General features: G+C 43.3%; 1 protein-coding gene across 1 annotated transcript in view; it reads right to left on the bottom strand.

Moving 5' to 3' along the window:
• LOC311358789 (ephrin type-A receptor 6-like) overlaps nt 1-21535 on the bottom strand; it is a gene marked incomplete at both ends in the record, with an annotated part of 68750 nt that extends 47215 nt beyond the window's left edge. The window contains 5 exons of the mRNA XM_084478905.1: nt 2837-3503; nt 14652-14716; nt 19862-19895; nt 20158-20315; nt 21481-21535. Coding sequence (XP_084335031.1) covers nt 2837-3503; nt 14652-14716; nt 19862-19895; nt 20158-20315; nt 21481-21535 — 979 coding nt within the window. The remainder of the gene's footprint in view (nt 1-2836; nt 3504-14651; nt 14717-19861; nt 19896-20157; nt 20316-21480) is intronic.
• Between the last annotated feature and the right edge of the window lie 2469 nt (nt 21536-24004).

Consider the following 24004-nt stretch of genomic DNA (forward strand, 5'->3'; position numbering starts at 1 on the left):
ACCTGCTTCGCGGGGTCGCTACTGGCTTCTGGAGACACGCGGATGATTCTTATGTACGCCCTCGTCTCAGGCGACAGGTTCGCTGGTTTGTCCAAGGTGAAATTCACTTTCCGATCCACACCGTACCCGCGTTTGTCAATGTTTGGGGAGTCATTACATTTTTAAACATGCTCCTCAAGTACACTTATTGGATAATGTATTACAGCCATGAAGTACCTTATAAAAAATAAGTGTGTTTGTTTGTGTGTATACGTGTGTATGTGTTTGAAAAACAAGCATCCATGCGTACACTATCACACAACTCTTTTATGTATGGACACTTTGCTTTCTATGTAAAGTCTCTCACACACACACACACACACACACACACACACACAACGTGAAGCAAATGGAAAGGCGGAGTGAGTCCCCTAGACACTACCAATTAAGCCGCCGGACCAGCCATTTTCAAACCAAACAAACCTTTATTTAAATGTCAGGGTCTTCCCTGTCTTTGAGTAAACAACTCCAGATGAGGGTGTGCACAGACAATACATTGTGTAGGAGTTGTGATGGCTCAGGTGGCTTGGAGAAGGATTCTTTGACAGTTTGAGGACATGCATGGTGCTTGTTATCACAATCCAGGGTTTGCCTACTGACAATACTGTGTATTTAAAACGTCTCCCAAATTAGAAAAAAAAGCCATTTGGAAGGAGTTTTAGACGCAATTTAAAGACAGCACATTCTAAGTGCTGGCAGAGCAATTAAGTATGTGTCTTAAAACAAAGGAAAAAAAGGATAGTCTGTGACCACGCAAAGGAGTGCAACCACGGATTATTCTTATTTTATTACTATTATATCATTATAATAGTTATATTTAGGTGAGCTCCACATGTAAAACGATCCACACCTAACCACCAATACCAATGAATAAGAATGTTATTGTATTAATATATAAGGTCAAGCAGGTGTCATTCTGGAGTAATGAGATTTATATCTGTTTACAGAAGGGAAGAAGGAATGTGTGTGTGTGTATTTGTGGGTAACCGGGTATTGTATCACTGCAAATAGCACTTATCTTTCTAGAGCATCACGCACACACAAAGATCTGCAAAAAACAAACATATTCAGGCATAATCCAATCCATTTTATTCATAGCCCTGGGGAGAGATCTAGTCAAGAGGGCCTAGCATGCTGTTACCCATGAATGAATGGATACAGATTTAAGTTGGGAGTGTATCTGCTTATGTGTGATTTATGTGCGCACATAGACCCACGGATGCTGGAGGTTTCATTTTTGTTCTCCAAAGATGAATAACTTAGATTAAGACAGGGTGCATCAATGCTTGTGCTCAGTGAGAGATGTTTCCATTGAAAGGTCAACTGAACACACACACACACACATTCACCCAAACACACACGCATGCATGCTCACAATGCCCACACACACACACACACACACACACACACACACACACACACACACACACACACACACACACACACACACACACACACACACACACACACACACACACACACACAAGCACAGGATGCAAGTCACATGCAGAGCTCTGCCTTTTTCTCAATGTTTTTATTTCTAAATGTCACACCATTCCACAGCAGTATGAATAGTAATTTTTAGAGATTATGCATTGCAGATCTATTATTTCAATCTGTTGGCTTTGAGGAACTTTAACCTTGATTTCCCAAGCTCCCTTCAGAATTGGATTAGCCCTCTCACGGTCAGTATCAACAGCTTTAAGTCAAGCTGATACTGTTCAGCTTGGCATTTATTGTGAAGTTGCCAAGGGTTGAGAAAATCCCTGTGTGTTTCTGTCGTCCTTGGTCATGAATGGTCATGAATAAAATAGCAACCAGTGCATAGGTCTGGTGATTTACCTCCTGATTAAGTGCGGACCCCCAGCTGTATTTTCAGCAACGTCAACCCCACCTGGGTTCCACTCAAACAGAACCAAGACCAATACTAAGTACCAAGACCACCTCATCAGGCGGTCTCGGTAGCAGTACCGTGTTCCGCTCATGTCCAAATAAGCAAACTAAATCATTGGTCATGAAAACCGTACCTGATCCGGGCTAACCTGCCTATATAGATCCCTGGGATTTTCAGACAGAAATGGCCAGGAAGAGCTATATTCCTTAAAAACGTTCCTATCAACAAGGAGGCAAGAAGAAAGTGATTCCGGTTGGAAGGCTGCAGTTCAGCAGTAATGACAGCCAGTAGTTTAACTGCTGACCTGTTGATTTGGATGCAGCTGCGGGGACAGCTGGGGGAACCTCATGAAATGACTCATAATCAAATACATCCACATCTGGATTAAAACCCGAGAACAAAAGTTGCAAGTTATCTTTCGTTAGGGGTCTAACAATGAGGGTGCATTGTCATCATGAATAAAACGATAAAACGATACTGTGTGTGTGTGTGTGTGTGTGTGTGTGTGTGTGTGTGTGTGTGTGTGTGTGTGTGTGTGTGTGTGTGTGCGCGCGCGTGTGTGCGTGTGTGTCTGTGTGTGTGAGTGCGAGAGAGAGAGAGAGAGAGAGAGAGGGTAAGGAGGACATGGACTATTGTTTCATAAATCATTAATACTGATATGCATTTCGTGTTGCATTTTGTTAAGGGCTGAGACACAATTTAATTAACCTGACAAACAAGATTGTAAATCAAATCAGACTAAAAGCGACCCTCACACATCACGGATGTGGAAATGGTTTTCAACACAAAAGTTGGCAGGAGAATCCCAGAGGCTGCAGCACAGAAGAGAGAGGCAAGGCAACGACACCGCGGGAGCCAAAAACGAAGGCAGAAACGAGGCGACCGAAGCTTCCCCCTACTCACCGATGCACGCGCCGTCAATCTCCTCGTAGCCCACGCTGCAGATGCAGCGCCCCAGCGGCACCAGCCAGTCGCCGTCCGCGCCGCAGTACAGCTTGGGCGTGTCCCTCTCCTCGGCGTGCTGCACGCACGCCCCCCTCACCTCCACCAGGGAGGAGGAGTCCACCCGGGGCACCGTGTCCGGGAAGGACGCCAGGTTCCTCAGGGTGAAGGGGCACTTCTTGTAGTACACGCGCACCGACACCAGGGCGATGCACGCGCCGATGTCCTGGAAGGCCAGGTAGAAGCCCTTCCTGCTGATGGGCCCCACCTCGCGCACCTCCGTGTTGAGCTTGAGGATGCGGTCGCCCAGGTCCATCTGGGTGAAGCTCTCGTCGGCCGCGATGGTGTCGATCTTGGTGTACTGCGCCGGTTTGAACTTGACGCCGTGGTCCGTCTCGTCCGTCTCATGGTAGAACAGGTTGAAGGTCTCCTTGCAGGTGCCCGACACCCAGGGGATGGAGTTGCAGTCGCGCAGGGTGAAGCGGAGCTCCACGTACACCTTCTGGGCGGCCTGGCGGAAGATCCAGTTGGAGCGGAGCCAGTTGTTCTGGTTGGGCTCCATCACGTGGCACACCTGGAACGTGTGGATGGGCCGGTTATGCTCGTCCATCTCCGTGATGGCGTCCCACTGCAGGATAGGGATGATGGGGAGGGAGAGAGAGAGAGAGAGAGAAAGCGAGAGAGAGGTTGTCAACAGAAATCTCAATTTCAATATTAATTGTTTTAACGACAACAACAATCTTAATTTGAATATTCAAAATACACCTCAGGAGGTTAAGCCCGTGTTTTTTCAATAACCAAACCAATCAGAAAGTATTTATTTCTCTGTCTCAACCATCCTTGTGTTCCTGTTTAGAAGGTGATAGGAGGTAATTGATTTTTCTCTCTTTAGGACTGCTGGTGTCAAATGAACCCACGTCTGACCCAGAGCCTTCTATCAAATTAATATATTCAAAAATCAATCCCCGTTTGTTTGTAGTAAATGATCTATTGGTAGCCATGGCAACACATTAGTATTTTGCGGTACGACTCTTCTTGCCCGTACGAGCAGCCACGCCAGAACGATCAGGGAGTGCAGCCAACAAACCCCCTGGAGGGGAACAGAACCGCAGCAACATGATATTCAAATCAAGTCAAATGTTTCACTCTTAATCACAATTTCAAAGGGCTTCACAGGTGGCATTACGTGACACCCCTAACCCTAGCCCCCCGAAGGGCAAGAGCAACCCTTAATAGTAGGGAAAAACCTTGAGAAGGAACGCAGGAAGAGGAATCCCTCCTTCCAGGGATGATTAGCAGTGCAACGGCTTCCATAATGGGCCGACATAATGGTGGCATGGCAAGAAAATCGTTTGAAATGAAAGAGAAAGCTGGTAGCGGTGAGTGGGATATCGCCTGACCCAGTAGTTTTTCCCTACATGAAGTTATGTTAAGTGATTCATCTCCGTCATGAATCACCGAGCCATTACTGGCGATGGATGCCGCTTGGTTCCATGCAAGCAACGATCCTAAGTTAAAAGTAGTATGAATCGATCGGGCCATCAGCTGATTTCGATAAGCACTCACAGAGGCATTGCTCTAGTGGTCGCTTGAGCCATGTAAAGCTTATTTACTTACTAATTATTTGCTGAGAATTAGCAACCTAATCCGTATTCATATCTTGGAATATTTGTTTATTTCATTGTCTTTTTCCCGAAAAAACATCCACACACAGAATAAAGTGACATGCATACTATGACATCCAATCAGAACATGATCTCATGAATGGATAGTGTACAAGGACAAACTGGAGGGAGGAATGAAGAGGAGTGGGCGAACATGCAAATAGTGTTTGGCTGATAAACCAACATCTTCAAGAGTCAGTTTTGCACCAATATAAATATTACTGCTTGATTAAAGCAGTAATCAAGTCCTAATGTTTGTGTTCACATCCTTATTAGGCTATTTAATAACATGTTCAAATTCAATCACCCAGAAATGACACATTTTAATCTCCTCTTCCCTCAAGGTGTCACTGTGTTCATACAACAATTAAGTAAAACAAATTTGATTAGAATTTTGATTAGACATACATTACAAAGGCTGACACACGCATGGCTACACATGAAGCGATCCCGTTATGACAATGCATAGGATAACTCTTCTGCTTCTTTTGCTCCAACACACGATCAGAGACATTTCTATTTACAGCAATTTACCGTAATATTTTGATTAATAAAATTCACTAGTGCTATCGCAGCCTCTTGGCCAAGTAATGAAGACAACTGTCCAATGTATATGCTTGAAGAATGTCAAATGGGCCACGAAACAGTGCTGGAAAAAGAAAGAAAAAAGTGTTTTCCTAACTGCTCTTTAGGTGCTTATCGTGCCTTTCCTCGCAATCCTTATCAGACAATTGCACAGATATATTAAACACACACACACACACGCACACACACACACGTACAAACACACACAGACACACACCTACGAAACAAAGACATCGGCAGAAGAAGCACAACTGTTGGGCTGACATCAGTCTGTAAACTCTATTGGCTGCTTGTCCGACTCATACACTGGCCACCCAGCACCAAGCTTATTGATAGGACATCATGATGTTGAGACCCAACAGACAAGTCGTGAGCATGCATCCTGATGGGAACAAGCCCACACCCATCCAACAGGAACATCTCTATTCTTTAGAGAACAGAATCACATTCATAGAAAAAATTGTGTTGCTTTTCTCTTTCTCACAAAACTAAAAGACTATTAATACTATTTAAATGCCTAATATATACTTGATCATATATTTTTATTCTCATAAGTAAACTGTCACATTTATGCATATAATTTCTCTCCAAAATCGCAAGGAAATAATAAAATAATTGCACTATTATTTGCATGAGTTAATTAACTGTAATATATATATGTAATATATATATATATATATGTATATATATATTTAATTGAATTAATACGACAATTTATTTATCCTTTCAAAGCAATGTGCGGTGGAGACTTAGAGTGTGTTACCTCGGCTGCTCTACCTCCCCTGGTAGCAGGCATCACTCCATACTGCCTCCCAATCATCTGGAGGATTTTCAATTAAGAAGTTATCTGGCCGCGTCAAACAGCGGCAGCTGCCCGCCTGCCCGGCCTGCGCATTACTCCCATGCCTGTCTCCTGCTACGCCTTTGTGAGGCAGTGCAGGCATCTCTCAGGTGCACTCTTTACTACTCATGATGACTGTCTTTCAATTCCCACCGCCGCCCTCTCCCTCTCCCTCTCCCTCTCCCTCTCTCTCTCTCTCTCTCTCTGTCTCTGTCCCTCCATGTTCCCAGGGCTCTGTCATTCTTGTCCCATCCATCCCACCACATCCCTGGCTGACCGTAGTGCAGTGGGCAAATATGCACACGCATGCACACAAACACATGCACACACATGCAAACGTGCGCACACACACACACACACACACACACACACACACACACACACACACACACACACACACACACACACACACACACACACAACCTGTTCCCTTATTGATAGTGTGCAGCAGCTGTCAGAGGGATTGAGAGATTTCTATTTTATCCCAGGGCTGACTGGCTTGTGATGGATGGGAAACCTAGTCCGTCTGCTGCAAAACATTCAATACTACCTCACTCTTTTCTCTCTTTTTCTCCCCCATCCACACAGGGGCACAAACACACACACTCACAGACACACACACACATGCATGCGTGAACGCACACACACATGCACACACACCCTCATGCGCACACACACCCGAACACAGCCACAGACACACACACACACACACACACACTCATGCGCACATGCATCCACACACAGACACAGACATACACATACACACACATACACATTTGCACAAATGTGCACGCAGACACAAATATGCACGTGCACACAAACACACACACAGACACACACACATACGCACACACAGACACACACACCCACACACAGACACACACACACACACACCCACACATGCACAAATGTGCAAACGCACACACACACACACACACACCCCCGCCCACCCGCCCTACAGCAGCAGAGGGGAGTGGTAGTTGAACTAGAACGATTGAGGAGGAATGAGAGGGGGAATGAAAGAGGGAAAAGGATATAAAGTCTCCTGTTCTCAAGGGGATTCTTGTCAGGCGTACCACCTAATGAGAAAACGACACATTGAATCCAATCCTTTGGAAGCTTTTCCTGTAGGGCTGCCAAAAGTTTCATGTGTTTCATGAATGTAATGGCATTATACCTGTGTTTGATGGTGAATATTCCATATAGTGGCGACGGGTGCAGGTTATTTGTGTCAGCGTCATGTATAGGGTGGGAAGTGATGCAGTGAATAGCAGGTCCCTGGCAGTTTTAGAACTGCACTCTCAAATACACACACATGCACACACACACATGCACACACACACATGCACACACACACACACACACACACACACACACACACACACACACACACACACACATATACACACATACTGTACATACACACACACGCACACACACACAATGTGTAAGCCCGGTATATTGATGCATCCTACATAACAATACATGTCATAAAATATGCGGCGGTAAAAGATGGGATTAAAAATAGACTGATTAGATTTGGTCTGTCAATTACCGAGGTGCATGCTGGCCGACATTTATTAAAAACTAAAAATACCGTTCAATAGCGGCTCTGATCTGTTTCTCCATATGTGGGCTTCATAGAGATATTGTTTCTTGATTTGATTGAGGTGAATATTGGTCTCGCCATCCACCTATATTTCTGTGAGCGCAATCTTTCCGAGTGAACGCAAATATATTAAAAGAAAAAAAATGAGCCTTTGAAGGCCAGCGCGATTGCTCGCCCGCATACATACCAAAATAAACATGGGAGTCGTGACGGCATCCACGAGCCCGTACACAGATTCAGCGGCTCGATGCGTTGAGGAGGTGGGCAGTGGTGAGTGAGTAAAATACAAAGACCCCTGCATCCCTCTCGTTCCCACATCCATCAGCGCAAATCAAGATCTCACAGGAAGAGTGTCAGAGTGACGCCGCCTCAGAGTTATCACTAATGCCCAGGAGTTCTGTGCACTTTTATTAAATCCTGCCTTGCTTTGTTCGAGGAATTGAATTACAAAAGAAACTTGATGGAAGGTCACCTTTTGGGTGTCATTTGGGAAGATGCTGTATAAACAATAAAAAAGAAAACTTTGATACATGTGGAAGAAAAGCATTTTTTAAAATAAATTGGATCATTATAAAGTGGAACAATTTATACATTATACCAAGAGTAATATCTGAATAATATTAATAAAGGTTTTATAAGAAGGATGGACAGTACAAATCTCCAAACACACACACACACACACACACACACACACACACACCGACACACACACACACCAACATCAACACCCAACACCCACTCACACACACACACACACAAACACACACACACACACACACACACACACACCCACACCCACACGGGATGCAAACCCAAGTGCATCAAACACAATGTGGCATGAGTGCATTGCCTGGGCGGGCGTCCCTGGCTGATCTTCTCTGATAGAGCCCTGCAGTCACTGATAAAGAGAACTCTGGCATTTCACACTACATGAGGGGGCCACAGGGTCGCCGCGCCATTTCCCTCCTTTTCCATGTCTTTCTCTGATGCAAAGCTCTGCTGCTTACACAGTCTGCTGCACCCTCAGAGGCGGAGGCTTAGGCGGTCAAAGGTAGTGAGAGAGAACAGGGCGGAGGGGAAAGGTTGGGGGGGATGGCGGGGGGGGGGGGAGATGGGAGGGAGACAGAATTATGTATTGAGAAATACCCATGAAGAGGAAAAAATACAAACAAAAATGAACACGGCGTGGTATTTATGGCGTGTGGGAGATTATAACTGCATTGTTTAGGAGTGGTAGTGTAGTGGAGGGACCGCCGTGGCGGTTCTGCCTGTGTCTCTGTGGGCCTGCCTGTCACATGGTCCGAGACACTATCTGTGAGGCTGTCAGCCCATGTAATGGCCCCAGACATTCGGGATCCTCACTATCTGTGAGGCATTTGAATTTGATCTGCAGACACCCCCAGCCTGAACCGCCTGGGTTATACATGGGGATACATCAGAGGTCACGTTGGGAATCTTTATCACTAGCCAAAGTGGCCGGCCGTATAAGAAAGGAAAGATTACAGCCGATCATAGAAGAATTATAGAAAAAACTATATGCGATTTATCGGGCATATGATTGATACCGCTCTGCTTTATAGTAAACATTTAATATGTACACTTTTTTTTAAAATAAATATCTATGGATATCTGTATGGATACTGTATATCCATAGATATATATATATTAAAAAAAGTATATATATATATATTTTAGGCAGAGAGAGTGCAAGGTGAAGAAAGGGAAAGACAAATGAGTGTGTCAAAGATTGATGGACGAGTGCCTGCTCGGCACAAAGCTATTACAACATCCCCAAACAGAGATCGTCAAAACTTGATTCTCGCAGCCTTGGATCATCTCCTACTGTTGTTTTACAGATCAAAAGTCGTGTTGATGTGACCTTTCATTATGTCGGTGTGATGTACATTATGCTTAGGGCGTATTGGTGTGCATCGATTGGTGCCAATTGAGCTGCCATCTGATCTATTTTGTTGTCTGCAAACAAGGTAGTTGATTGGTTGTCAAGTCAGCCTGTTAGCAAGGCAGTTGACGACTAGACGGAGGCAATGTCTTTATTTTGATGTGAACGTTCACTCTAACAACGCTCTACTAGTTGTACACAAGTGGCTTTACTTCGAAGTGATCCCTCAATATCATCAGACGTGGTTGCTGTGTGTGTCTTTTCCCCAAGAATGCACTTCTGGAATGCTGTTATTCTGTTATTTGCTCCTTTCTCATTGTGTCTTCAAGTTCAACTCTATTTGGTACATGAAGCACCTTCACCTTGAAGACCCAGTTCACAGAAACAGGGTGTTAAAAAAGAGGGTGTCTACCCAGAGGAGACAAAGGAGAAGAATCCCTATAGGTCTACAAAGAGGGATAGGAGGCAGCAGGGTAGATGGAGTGAGACAAGGGGCAGACACAAGGAAGGAACGGAGGAAGGAAGGCTCCATGTGTTCTCTGGCTGCATTAGATCTCCCTCTCTCTTCCTCTCTCCATCTCTCCCCCTCTCTCTTCCTCTCTCTTCCTCTCTCTTCCTCTCTCTCCCTCTCTCTCCTCCTCTCCCTCTCTGTCCAACATACCCACCTGCTCCTCGGGGCTAAAAATACACTCTTGCATTGAAACATTGTGAGATATCTTTTTCAGACACCAACACAGCTGTGTTTCCTGGATGGATACATCACTCCAAAATGCATCCATATCATTTAAGTATTCATGTATTCAGCTGGTTCTTTCCTACGCCATTTGTGATCACCCCACACACAAAGACATGCCCACTGCGGTCCACACTTCTTTTCTTTCATCTGTGTGTTCCTGGTACAAGAATAGCGAGATGTTATACATCTATATGTTATATAGATGATATACAAAGTTACTGATACTAAATCCAAGCTCTGGTCATCCAATAGTTATACCGAGATATCCATACTGTTCATCCTCAATACATAAATATACATATTTTGTTGTTACCTCGTGTACAGCTGATGAAAAATAGGCCACAATGTACTACAGGCAGATCCTTGGAAAAACATGTTGTCTTTTTTCTCATAGAACTAAAGTAGTGAAAGCTAATGCGACGGTTTGTATGTTTCAGCTCAAGGATAGCTCTTTTGCCCGTGCAAATCTACCGAATCATATAGTAACAGACATAAAAACAGTGTGGACCAAATTATCATGTTAGACTGTTTTACTGACAAAGACGCAAGATCTTATAAGAGATTGGTAACAGAATCACATTGTGAGCATTGTGTAATGAATGCCATAGACAAGCTCACAGTCATGATTGATTTTGAACTCATTATGATTATGATGATAACTTTTAATAGCCCTTTTTAATGGCCTAAATTGCACACTTCCATCTGAAGGTTTCTTTCTTGATAATTAGGATAGTTTTTGCCAGCTTATAGGTTAAGGTTATAGGCTAGGCTATAGGTGTGCTGTGAAATGTGGTGGGATTTTATCTTCCCAAATTGCTTAGAGTGGGGCTAGTGAACAATCAAATACAATACTGAACGTTTTTCCTGTTTACAATATAATTTGAACTATTTATGATTCACTTTTGTTGATTCGAATAAATGTAATGCAAGTTCTCGATCCAATACAATTCATATTTCTTCCCAAAAATGCATCTATCTCATACCCTATGTGATATTTTTCCATAACCCTTCTCTACAACAAAGAAGCGGCTTCTGCTTAGAACTGGTTGTCATGGTCGTTATCCCCACACAGGTTGGGAACCACTGATTTAGACATATATTAACCGTAGATAAGAGACCTACTGATTGTTTTTCTACCATTGTGTTGAAAGAGTGGATGAAGTGGACTGGAGGGAACGGATGAGCAATCTGGGGTTGAGGGGCTGAGACCGTGAATACACAGAAAAGACCAACCGCGCCACCAGCTCCCACACCAAAGGACACAGGTCAAGACCATGTCCTTGCCGCAGTGTAATTGCACATGTAATAACCTGTAACAGTGTGTAGTTCCTAAAGGTATAACGGTATGGAACCACATGTACTGTAACGGCACAGTGTGGTCTCGCGATTTCACATCTTCCTAACCTTAACCCTATGCTTAAACCTTTCATAGTAGCGTCACCTTTTCCAATACGGTTAACCCTTTGAAACAATATCACAAACAAAAGCTCATATTAGAACGACGCAAAACAAAACCTGAAGCCCAGCCTACATTTTAGACGGCGACAGTTTGGGTGGTTGACGTTTAACGTTATCTTTGACAACATTTAGTGACACACAAAAACATGGGATATTTTGAAGATCCAGACCAACATATATCTTTTTTGACTATAAGTAAGCCTATGAGGCATGAAAAACACATTCTTAGATTTCCCAAAGATGTGCTCACACTTTTAGTGTGGCAGATAACCCTATTAGACTACACAGCAGACAGCAGACCATAATTTTTATGGAAGCCTTTTGTTGTGCATTGCTGTCCGGCCTGTCAGAAACATATGAGTAGCCTATTATAGGCTTCTCATACGTTTCAGACAGGGTCTATATTTGCCAAACAACATATCTGCCACTTGCTTTTATGGAAGCAATCAAGAAAAAACTAAAGGCAACATTAGGGATCCCCTAATGTTGCCCCCATGTATTTTAAACAATGAAGTCATAAATAAAAACGATTTCATTAATATAAGCACTTTTAATGAATTGCACTTCTATTGGTATCTGTTGCTCTTCCAACCCCATGCATATTTCAGCAGCACGTCAGCTCATTCCAAGACCGGCTTATGTGACTGCACTCAGGTGTCAAATCATCACACCTATTTCCTTTCTCTTGCAAGTCCATCTGTCTGTCTGTCCCCCCAATAATGCCCTTCAGCAGAAAAGGTGGCGACAAGGGCCAGCTGGAAAATCACTTTCTACATCAGCTATGCACAATGATCCAATCTCCCTGCTGCATCTATTGTTTTTCTCGCAGAAAATTCTTCATTCTAATAAAATGTGTTGTGAGCATGGAGTGGGAGCTGTTAATGAACTGCTTATTATTCTCATACAAGAGTCTTTACCACAACTTTTCTTTGTCATGGAATGTGATAAAAACAAGAGGTTTGAGAGCCCTGCTTCTAGAGTAGGGCAATGATTCCTTATTCTATTTATTGTCTTTGAAAGGTTGTGTAAACACACAGATATGGATTCTGGTATTGTGATATGACACAGCCTTAAACGGATCAACATATGAGGTTTGATACATCAGAAAGAAGGGAAGACTTAGTCTGATGCCATACTTTAAATTCCATTTAAATATCATCTAGACTGAATACTATTGTAAACTATACTTTAGAGTGGTATTTGGAATTCATAAGCATTTACAGAGAGATTTATCAATGTTGGGTAAAATGTCAGAGGATTAGTGTGATATTGCCTATTTTTGTGATATTCCTTATTGCCTATAGCCTTATGGTCTTCTGTGAGTTCACAAACAAACAAACAAAGTTGATTGATTCATCTAGTGCTTTCGCATAGCCAGTGACATAATACACCAGAATTCGGCAAGGGGCTTGATTTCATTTTCCATCCTGGTGGAGGCACAGAGTTTTCTATCAGAAAACAAGCTTGGTCAACTGTTCTTCATGAAGCAACGACAAGAAATGCAGCTGCATTTCGGCTTGATAACAAAATAAATAAATATTATTATCATATCATTTGTTTTTATAATTGTCCATCAAAGAAAAGGCATTTTATGTATATAGTACTTGCACATTGAGATGTATTAATATTCCTTTGCCGTGTATCCAATTTGCTTCTCTAAGCTCAGCACCCTAACATAAAGGGAACCTTTTGTTTTTAGGTCTGTAAATTCAGTTAAGCCACTAACAAATATATCTCCTTCCAGCCCCCGGTCAAATTCAAACAGGCCATTTATTTCCCAAGAAGAACTAGAGTTAAGTCCTCTAAATCAACGAGGTAGTGTGTTGCAGCGCTCACTGAAATTGCTGCCTTTGTGTTTGAGTGAGATTGAGTGAGACTTAATCTATACCAGCACCAACCAACCCAAACTAAGTGTATTTTTTTGTATCCAGGGTGAGGACACGTATTTTAGCAGCAACCAGGCCAAATGATATGATGTAATGAATCATCATTATTACTTTGTATTATTATAATAATTATATACCCAGGCACGCACACACACACACACACACACACACACACACACACACACACACACCCTAACCCCCCCCCCCCCACACACACACACACACACACACGCGCGCGCGCCCCAGTGGCTGGTTCTGGGTCCTCTCGGTCGGCTACTCAGCTGGGTTATTTGGGGAGAAGGCGGAACAGAATAGAGGGTTGTCTTGGGAAATGAATAGACCCTGGGTTGCCCAGAAATTGAACCCATGTCTTTGGAGAGCTGTTGGTCTCTATTATCTCAAACTAGTTTGTCGAATTCTGACCATTTTTGCCAGCAACATAGTTAGTAGTAACACATAGCAGGATGTGTATAATACAACAGGGCATTGACTTCCCTTCTCCCAGGCAACACAGATACAGGATTTAGAATTCACCTCCAAAGTTCTCGTGCCCGCTCCAATAATACTCTGAATATATTGAGGGCAGTCCGCCAATATGTGAGAGCATGACAACTTAATCATTGATTCAGTGTCTCTCCTCTCTTTCGCTCTCTCTCTCTTTCTCTCTCGCTCTCTCTCTCTCTCGCTCTCTCTCTCTCGTGCTCTCTCTCTCTCTCTCGCTCACTCTCTCTCACACTCTCTCGTTCGATCTCACTCTCTCTCTCGTCCTCTCTTGCCCTCTTTAACTCTCTTTATCGCTGTCTCTTTCAGGCTGTAGGCAGCTGTCATGGTGACCTACACGATGTGATCACCTTTCTAGCTCCCCCCCTCCCTCCCTGCCTCCTCAGTAGGGCTGTGAAAAGCCTCTCAGAAAGCGGATACAGAAACAGGGAGCAAAAAAAAAGGAGACAAAATGATGTCGAGAACAAAGAAAGGAGAACAGTGTCACAGTAGAGAACGTGTGAGATTATAAACTCTGAAATTGTGAAACCACGGTTACAAAGAGTAAACATTTGCACAGAATGTCGAACACAAAACCCTTCAGCTCCCTGTCTTACCCCATTGACCGGATAGGTCTTCCATCCCAGCTCTCCGATCACTGAGGTTGTATCCAGCAGCACAACTGGGAAAAAGAAGAGATGACAGAGATACGCAAATTATTTTTTCCTTAACACAATACGACTCATTTTATCAGCAAGCAGAATGACTTTCAATTGAAATATACCAGAGGTAAAATGTTTGTTTTGGCATTCTTATAGGTGCCTCATGGTTATGTCCATATTTAGATAACACTAATGCCCTCTTTATAAGGTCATTACTATACATTCGTTTACTTTACAGTTATTTTCAACAGTCATTATAAAATAATTTATTGAAATTAATTATTATATGAATTCTTCATATAATCCATTATTTTATCTACGTTTTTGTCTATTTTACAGTCAGACAGAATGTTTCATACATTATCTACCAAAGAAGGGAAACAGTTATGAATATGTCAACCCTATGAATTCATCATTTAAATAAAACCGAGGAAGAGGAAAGAGAAAATACATTTTGAAAAAAGTCACATAGACACAGTTATCATTACTTTAGAGAGACAAATATCATGAGCAGGTTTCAAAATAATAAGAATAGGGCACTATCTTGTCCCCTTGTCAAAGATTACACCGTATGAGGAATGAATATGCAGTGTTTGTTACACAAATAGTGTATGTGTGCATAACAAGATGTTGACTAAATCAAGGCTAACAAATGCACCACATGAAAAAGGTATTCCAGTGTTCAGCAGCTAAATAAACGAGCAAGAGATAGCTATCTATTCTCCCGACCATCCATCCACTTTCTTAAACTGTTTCTCCCTGGTAAGGTCGTCATGGTAATAGAAATGCCCAGGGGCCCTCCTCTTCTCGTTCCTCCTGGGGGCCCGGATCCCTAGGCTGGATCTGCCCCCGGGTTCTTCCCCCAGTTGGCCGTACCTGGTACACCTCCAAAGGGAGAGCTGCCCTTTTCTCATAGCCTGTGGCCATGGCAGAGGATGAGGACATAGATTGACATAAATTGAGAGCTTTGCCTCAAGGCTCAACTCCCTTTTCACTACCACCACCACCACTACCACCACCAACACCACCACCACCACCACCACCACCAACACCACCAACACCACCACCTCCACCACCACCACCACCACCGCGACCATCACCACCCCCTCCACCACCAACACCACCTCCACCACCACCGCCTGGCACAAGGAGAGAGGACCGGAGGCCGACACTGCCTCTAAGCACTCTGCTGCACCTCTCTAAACCCTGGGGTTGAAGGACTGAATGGCTTGCCATATGGTTTGGGTGCACATGCACACATAACAGAATTTTCTTTTGCAACACAAAGTCATAGAGAGACTCACCCTTCTCACTATGGGGCAACAACTTCTGAGTCTAAGAAAGACTGATTGATTCTGTGACCAACCCTGTACATTAAGGCAAAACCAACTATAGTTGGTACCCCTGAACTCCGGACCCCCCACCCACCTCCAACATCAGTCGTTTCTGTTTGTTGGGTCCAGATTGCCTGACCTCACTCTGTATGTCCTTGTGCTTGTTCTGTGTCTTGGTTTTATGCCCAGTGAGGATGCGTGGGAGTTGCTCACTGACAACTCTCCTCCAAGGCCTGGCTCAAGGGGATATCTAGGCCAGGTTAGGGTTAGAGTTAGGGTTAAATTGACTTTGTCTGCCATTCTTAAGGTCTGAATCTGGTTCATCTGGAGCACAGTAGGGACAAGGGGTTGTTTCAACCCACAATGAATCATAATTTGCTCTTGGGAATAGAAGAGACATGGTGTTGTGACATTATATTTTTAAGCTATTTTAAAAGTTATGTAACAGATACCTCTAATAGAGTCTTGCTGATAAAATCAACCTTCCACTGAGACTGGTGTGTGTGTGTGTGTGTGTGTGTCTGTGTGTGTGTGTGTGTGTGTGTGTGTGTGTGTGTGTGCTTGTGGGCGTGCATGCGTGCGTGCGCTTGTCTGCGTGCATGCATGCGTGTATGAGTGCATATGTATGTTATAATTGGGTGGACCACCGTATTTAGCATATGTTAAACACATTAACGGGAAGGTCAGATTTTAAAACTATTATTTGGGTGTCATTTGTTGAAAATGCCATTGCCATCCGTCAGCCATTAGAGGCTGAACGCTCCTGACAATATCTGTACTGGTTGAGCGCGCATGCCTCTGTCTAACACACCACTTAGATTCAAGAACGCTCCTGGCTCATTGCTGACCAATCAGGGCGGCTCTTCTCTTAATAGTTTGGGGAATCCATCATTGAGTCTCAATCCCATGCACACACACGGCATCATAGCTCCTCCACACAGATGCAACACTTTGACGGAGAAACGAAGGGAGGGAGGGAGCTGAGAGGGAGGGGCTGTTTGTTTGGGGGGAGGGGTGTTAATTTCTCTTAACAACTGTAATATTACCTACGGCAGCCTGATCTGTGAATTATAAGGAAAATCTATTTTGGTTTTTGCTTGTCTTCTTAGGGTGTCTTTTGGCAGTACATAATTATCGATGCTCTGCGGGGCTTTGAATCTGTGTCACGTCCGTGCGAGTTGAAGACAGGAGGGCATCGAGGACTGCTGGTGCCAGGCAGCCGTGTTAATTGACACCATTACAGGCTGGTCAGTCCCTGCCTGGTCTCACAAGAGACCCAGGGATAATTGGACCATTCCTTTAGCACTGTTGCTAAGCATGCAGCGCAACCTGCCGTCAGATAGAGTAAGCAGACCTAGTTTACCAACTCATTTGTCTAAGCTAGACGGAACCACAAAAAAGGAGAATGATAAAGAAAAGGATCCAATGAGATGAGAGAGAGGGAGGGGAAAGCGATGATCTCTGATGTATGTGGCGCGTGGGTGAATTCATCTGGATGCTTTATGCATATGTTTGGATGTTTGGATGCTTTATGCATATGCACTCATATGCAGTTTAGAGTTTGTCTAAGCTTTACATGCACTTTAGTATAACAATTAATGAATGCATTTTAGTCTACATACACAATGTCTCAATATGTGACATTGGCTCTGTCATTCTACATAAATTCCCTTTCCTTTTCTCTGTCTCTCGCCACCCTACTCCTGTAAACTCCACCCAGACTGAATTTCCCTCTGGAAAAGGTAACATCTGGACAATTTACTGTGTATAAACATAATCAGAATGAAGACTTGTGCCACTGCACACATACCCCCCTCCCTCCCACTTTCGGCCTACTGCATCCATATAGTAAGTGGGATATTTGTCTAGATTTCTCAAATTTGACACAACACTAATTTACAGTAGAAATGTGGAGCCTTAATACTTTCTGCAGATCGTTCATGTTGCATGACTGATTTTTAACAAAGTGATGGCAAATATATGACCTGCCGCATGCCAGCAGTGAGCTTGCTATTGAGAACTAGTATCATGAAGCCCTATGATTTAACTAGCCATGCAGCTGGCAATATGATCTTCTTTCCTTTGTTATTTCAGTGTTTTTGATTGCTATTGTGCACCTCTACTGCAGTCCATCTGACCATGTGGCCTTGGTTCAAACAGCTGATGTCCCAAGTCAGATCTTCTGCCAAAGTTACAACCCCAATCTTGCACTCTCATGAACCGTGAAACAGTAACATTTTTGAATATCTTGATATAACAGAATGCCACTCAGGTATAAGGGATTCCTTTGATTTGTATGGTTGTGCATATTAAGTGTCTTTTTGCGCGCTACTTTATAGGCCCTATAAATTTTACAAGGCCTTACTTCTAAAGAAATAACTGATTACAAGGTATACGACCATAGCAGAAGGAGGACTTCTGAGGAACCATAGCTGGGACGAGGGGTGGGCCATTTAGTCGAACTGAAGTCGGATTAAAGCCTGCAATTGTTATTTTTCATTTTCGTCCCTGTGAGTCCTACCATCTCTATGCGCTGTGAGTTGGTATGAAAATGTGTGTAGCCCACGTATTGTAACGATCAGTATGTTCAGCATAAATCGTTCCATATTCTTCCGCGCATCGTCTGTGCATTATTAGAAATGAGCCCATAATGATTTGCCACGGAGGAAATACCTTTTTGTAATTCTTCCAATACAGGGGTGAGCTCACTAGCAGGTGCTGAAGTGCACCAACAAAAACGGTCTCACACCGCTCAATCAATCAAGCTGAGGCACAGAAACACCTCTCGCAGAGACTGCACAAGGAGTTTAGCCTGTATTAAACCCAGAACGCAATCAAATGAACCTGAAGGTGTTGAAAATCCAGTGTAGGCCTATAGAGTCCCAGAACAATCCATATCAACATTTGAATCCTGATCGATGTCGGCCACTGAACAAAACGGCACACAAAGCCGCGTCCAAGGACCAAAACGGACAGGACATCGTATTATGGCTGTTGAATAGACTATCTAGTACGCTTAAAGTGACAAGAGTGTGAGCCACGTAGGATGCTTTGCGGAAGTAGCCTATGGACTAGGCTAGTGCATGTGTAAAGTTGGGCACTGATTACGATTATGAATGCACTTGAATCATCTTGTGGATATCCAAATCGGTCCAAACAACTATTGGAACTACGCCACTTGATGTAGGCTGTAAAGGTAAACCGAATGCAACCTATTACACAAACATATTATAAGGCGTTTATTATAATAATTTGCACATTGAATTGATCTAGCAGTAGGGCCTGTGATTATGCTGAATTGATCTAGCAGTAGGGCCCATCCAATAGGTCACCCAACGGGGTTATTAAATGGGTCCATATAAATAGTGTTGTCGAAGTAAAACTTGTCTTGGACGCATTGCGCGGATGGTCGTCCACAATTGCTGCCATTATTCAGCTATCATCTTGCCTAGCTGTATTTTTCTTTTCAATTTATTTTTACCACATAGTAGCCTAAACCAAGACGTCTAAGTAATGCTTTTACAGAAAATAAAGAGTGTATTAGAAAACTAAGTCTACTACAATCCAAGAATAATAGCCTACTAAAATGCCATAAAGTAGCATTTCGTTTTGCAAAAGAAAAAGAGACATCTCACGCATTCAAGAACACAACTCACCTTGATTACTGAGACCCGGAGAAGTGAAGAAAAGCCCAATGCACAGCGAAACCAGGACGCAGACTTTTCCAAGACGCATGTCTGCAGCGAGACATCCACTAGTTTGTTAGGAGCAGTTTTGGTCCGAGGTACAAACCCTGGTTCGGCCGCTACTGACAAATCCAACAGTGCTCACCGTGTCGCTTCTCCTCCGAGCTTATATTGGGCATCTGCAAGTCCAACAACACGCCGCGGAACCGGAGACCAAGCCGAGCTCTACCTGGTGGTGCTGCTGCAGCGGGACAAGGGGGCATCGGCCAAGTATCCGAAACGAGAATAATGAGAAGAAGAACGAAGAAAGTCTCGAAGGCGTAATGTCCCGAGTTATCTGCGACGTTTAAACATATTCACGCAAAGAGCTTTGCACGATTAAAATAACTTTGAAGTAGGTCTACTTAAAATAACCGAAGTGATGATGTTCGATCCTCTCACTAAAGAGTCAGGGGAGATCGGAGTGGAGTCTGACAGTCCGCTCCCCCACTGCAGCATCGTAGACGGGGAGGTAGGGAGAGAATCCGAGGGAACGGGGTAGAGCAGAGAAGTGGCAGCAGTGGTGGCGAACGGTGCACATCTGTGTTTGATGCTCGGCACTAGAGGGGGTTAGCAGACAACACAATGGCGTGCGTGCATGTGTGTGTGTGTGTGTGTGTGTGTGTGTGTGTGTGTGTGTGTGTGTGTGTGTGTGTGTGTGTGTGTGTGTGTAGAGAGAGAGAGAGAGAGAGAGAGAGAGAGAGAGAGAGAGAGAGAGGGGGAGGGAGGGAGAGAGAGAGAGAGAGAGATGTGTGCGCTTTCCATTAGAAAACAGTCAGTTTGTGTGGCATTTGAATTAAATTATTGTGATTTTGTTTGTTCGTTTTCATTTCCACAAGAATCAGGCGTCGCCCACTTTGACTGTTGGAACATAATGGACTAACCTCATTCAAACACGGCAGAGGTTTACTCTCCTCGAGAAGTGTATTAAATGGATAGAATAGAAACAGGACTAAAATAAATAATAACACAAAACGGTCTGTAGTCGTTATTAAATAACAACTGTGCATTTGTTGAATATTGACTGACCACAGATCAATAGCAACAGACATTGTCTTGGAGGTGCACTTCTAAGTAATAGGCCGATAGCCCAGGCAGTGTTGCCAAGCTTCCCAATGTCAGCCAATATTAGGCAAGGTCTTGTTCTCATCTCCTCGGACATCTCACAGTTGGTCCGTCAAGGCCCCCTTGCACTCCAAATCCCTTTACATACACTCAGAGGTGCACACACACACACACACACACACACACACACACACGCACGCCACACACCGACCCGTCTAAACCAAGCAAAGCTGCCACAGCGAGATCTAGTCAAACAGGGGCACAGCAATAGCCGCCTGTCAGCATGGGAGAAGTAAATACATCAGCATCAAACACAGTCACAAGCACTTAGTTCCCAGCCAATCGCCAAACAATGAAGAGAGGCTGCCAAACAACTTTGCGATCTCATGATGTATGCGGTCATACTGTATAATGTGCTGTTGCAATAGCCAGCAGCCCGTGCACACTGATCTTGGAAAGAGGGAGGCCTCGCACAGCGTAGGAATGGACCAACCCATTAATGTCAGTGCAGATGTATTGCGCTATAAAATAAACGTCTAAAAGTCTAAAGTATACTGTAGATGTTATGGGGCTTTACAGCATATAAAAATGCTTTTGAGTTGTATTGCTCAGTACTGGTAACACAGTGGCTAGTGATTCTCTCTATTGGCTTCACTTCACCTGAACGCTGGCGGTGGAGGTACATGGGTCCAGTGTGACTCCAGCTGGGGCTCATTCATTCTGCATGCATTCAAGATTCTTGTTTTCAGTCCCCCTAAAAATGGCAGGCATCTGGCAGGTTTTGCATCAGCTATAAAAGATTGACATTCGTCTAAGATGAGACTTAGAGTCCCATCAATGGAAGACGTTTGCATAGGCCTACAGGATGGAAGATGACTATTTCATCCTTGGAAATAGAAGATTCCGAGGGAGTTAAATTTAATTTAATCTCTCTGGCAGGATTTCATAGCAAACCACCTTTTCCCATTCCAATATAATGATAAATGCAATATATTTATTTATATTTATTCAGATCCCCATTAGCTTCCACAGCTGTGGTCGCTAGTCTTCCTGGGGTCCACATAAAACACAAAAACAATACAAACATATAAACATACATACTGTACAAAATCCTATCCATATCACAAAAGTTAAAAACACTGTATATATATACAACACTTCAATACATTGTACAAACATCATTAACCTCTCAATAAAAAAACAAAGTCCATTGACAGGAGAAAAGTGAGTTTTAAAACTGACAATATGCAATACATAATCATTTTACAAGTTTACAAGTACATCAAGCATACAGAGTCAATCCTGTTGTGTAAATTCCCTCAGCATCTGTTTTAGTAATTTTTTTAGTCTATATTTATCCTTGATGCTTCTTATGCTAATGGGTAAGGAATTCCACTGACTGACGGCTCTGTAAATGACTGCCTTGTTCAGTTGATTTGTTTTGGGCTGTCGTTATGGCAATATGGCAACTGGAGTTTTGTTTTCTTCTTTCTGTTTTCAGGCTAAACATCTGAAATACACGGTTTAAAATGAAAAATTATCAAACTTTGTGTAGCCAGTAATATTGCTTTTTTCCATTCTTGGCTCTCCTAAACTAGACTCTAGAGACATTCTATATATTCAAGTTTGGGATTTCGCAATGAATATCAGTCCGGCCTTGGCAGGGTGGCCATTGATTTTCACAAATGGGCGCTGCCTTACTTTGTTAAAAAACCCTACAACCCTTGTGCACATTTCTGTAAATTGCTTCTCGCATTATTTATTAAAAAATTTTGACTCGATTGCTACCCTTTCCTTGAACGCTGCCATTGTTTTGAAATTCAGTAGACGGCTGTGCGCCTTGTTCCTCCTGAACTGGAACTCACTCCCCCTAGCTCTGATTGGTCCCATCATTTTTTCAAGAAGAGGCTTTCAACAGTTCTCGAGGTCAGCCTGATCTGCAGGGAGAGTCAGAATGTGAGATCGGGTTTTTGTCTGTTTCACGAGATCAGGACGATCTCACAAGGCTACTTATCAGTAGCTGGGTGTATAATAATAACCAACAAACAAAAACATTTTTCTGAAAACATTTCACAAAATCGAAAACTACTTTGTCTACTTAACAGTTATTCACCGAAGGCGAAGTGAATAGTGGGGAATAGCCTTTTGGCTGTGGCTATTCCCCACTATTCACAGAGCCTGAGGTGAATAATTGTTTTAGTATACATGGGAACACTCCAAAAATAAACAAGATAACACTTTCCACTGCCGGGATTTATTTGTTTTTATTAGCGGCTTATTTATTTTTATTAGCGTGATGAGACATTTTGCGGTGAAAACAATATCCCGAGTTTGAGATCGCAATCATGGAATATTGCCCAATATACTGAGATAGCGAACCAATCAAATTGCGCCATCTTAGGAGGTTCACGTATAGAATATACTAATACAGGATATGACTCGGCGTAATAACCATACTATCAACACTAGCTGCTACGACGACACCCTCAACTGACACCCTGTCTAATGATGATTTGGTGTCTCTCGCTGTAATGACGATCGATGAGGTGTGAGGGTATGTATAAAGCTCACTTAAATATGGTGTAACTCTGTCGGGAGGGAGCAGCCAACTGTCTATCTGTAATCACCATTGCGAAAGAGCTGGAACAAGACTACATCAGCACTACTGACGGCCACAATGAGACTTTATGGATTGAATAGGCTCAGACGATGCCCCGTACAAGGTGATTTAAGCATAGCTGACAATTACGTTGAGCAAGACTATAGCATGGTGAAAACTCAACTTATTTTCACCACTGTGTAACCGACCACTAGTACTAGTTTCATCTCTTTCGTCTCTTCCAAACACCAAGATTGTAAGAATTTAAAATGTATCATTAGTGTCTGGTTGATCACAATTTGTTTTTTTCTTTTGCACAACATACAAGACAACATGTATGTTTACAGTTTACGTCTGTAAAAATACAGATATTACCATGCTAACACAGACAGACAGACACACACACACACGCAGTTATGGTTCTTCTTGTCAAATAGACGTCTTTGCAGCCTTGTTTTTGGAACCAGGCTTCCATTAGACACACCTCACACAGCAGCCCTGATGCAAGTTTAGGCTTCATACCACTCGCGCTGTTCCTGCAGAAGAAGCAGGAGCAGAAACATTCGGGGCCATATTACAGTAAGC

The sequence above is a fragment of the Micromesistius poutassou genome, assembly GCF_964030765.1.
Source record: "Micromesistius poutassou genome assembly, chromosome: 14".
Taxonomy (NCBI): Eukaryota; Metazoa; Chordata; class Actinopteri; order Gadiformes; family Gadidae; genus Micromesistius; species Micromesistius poutassou.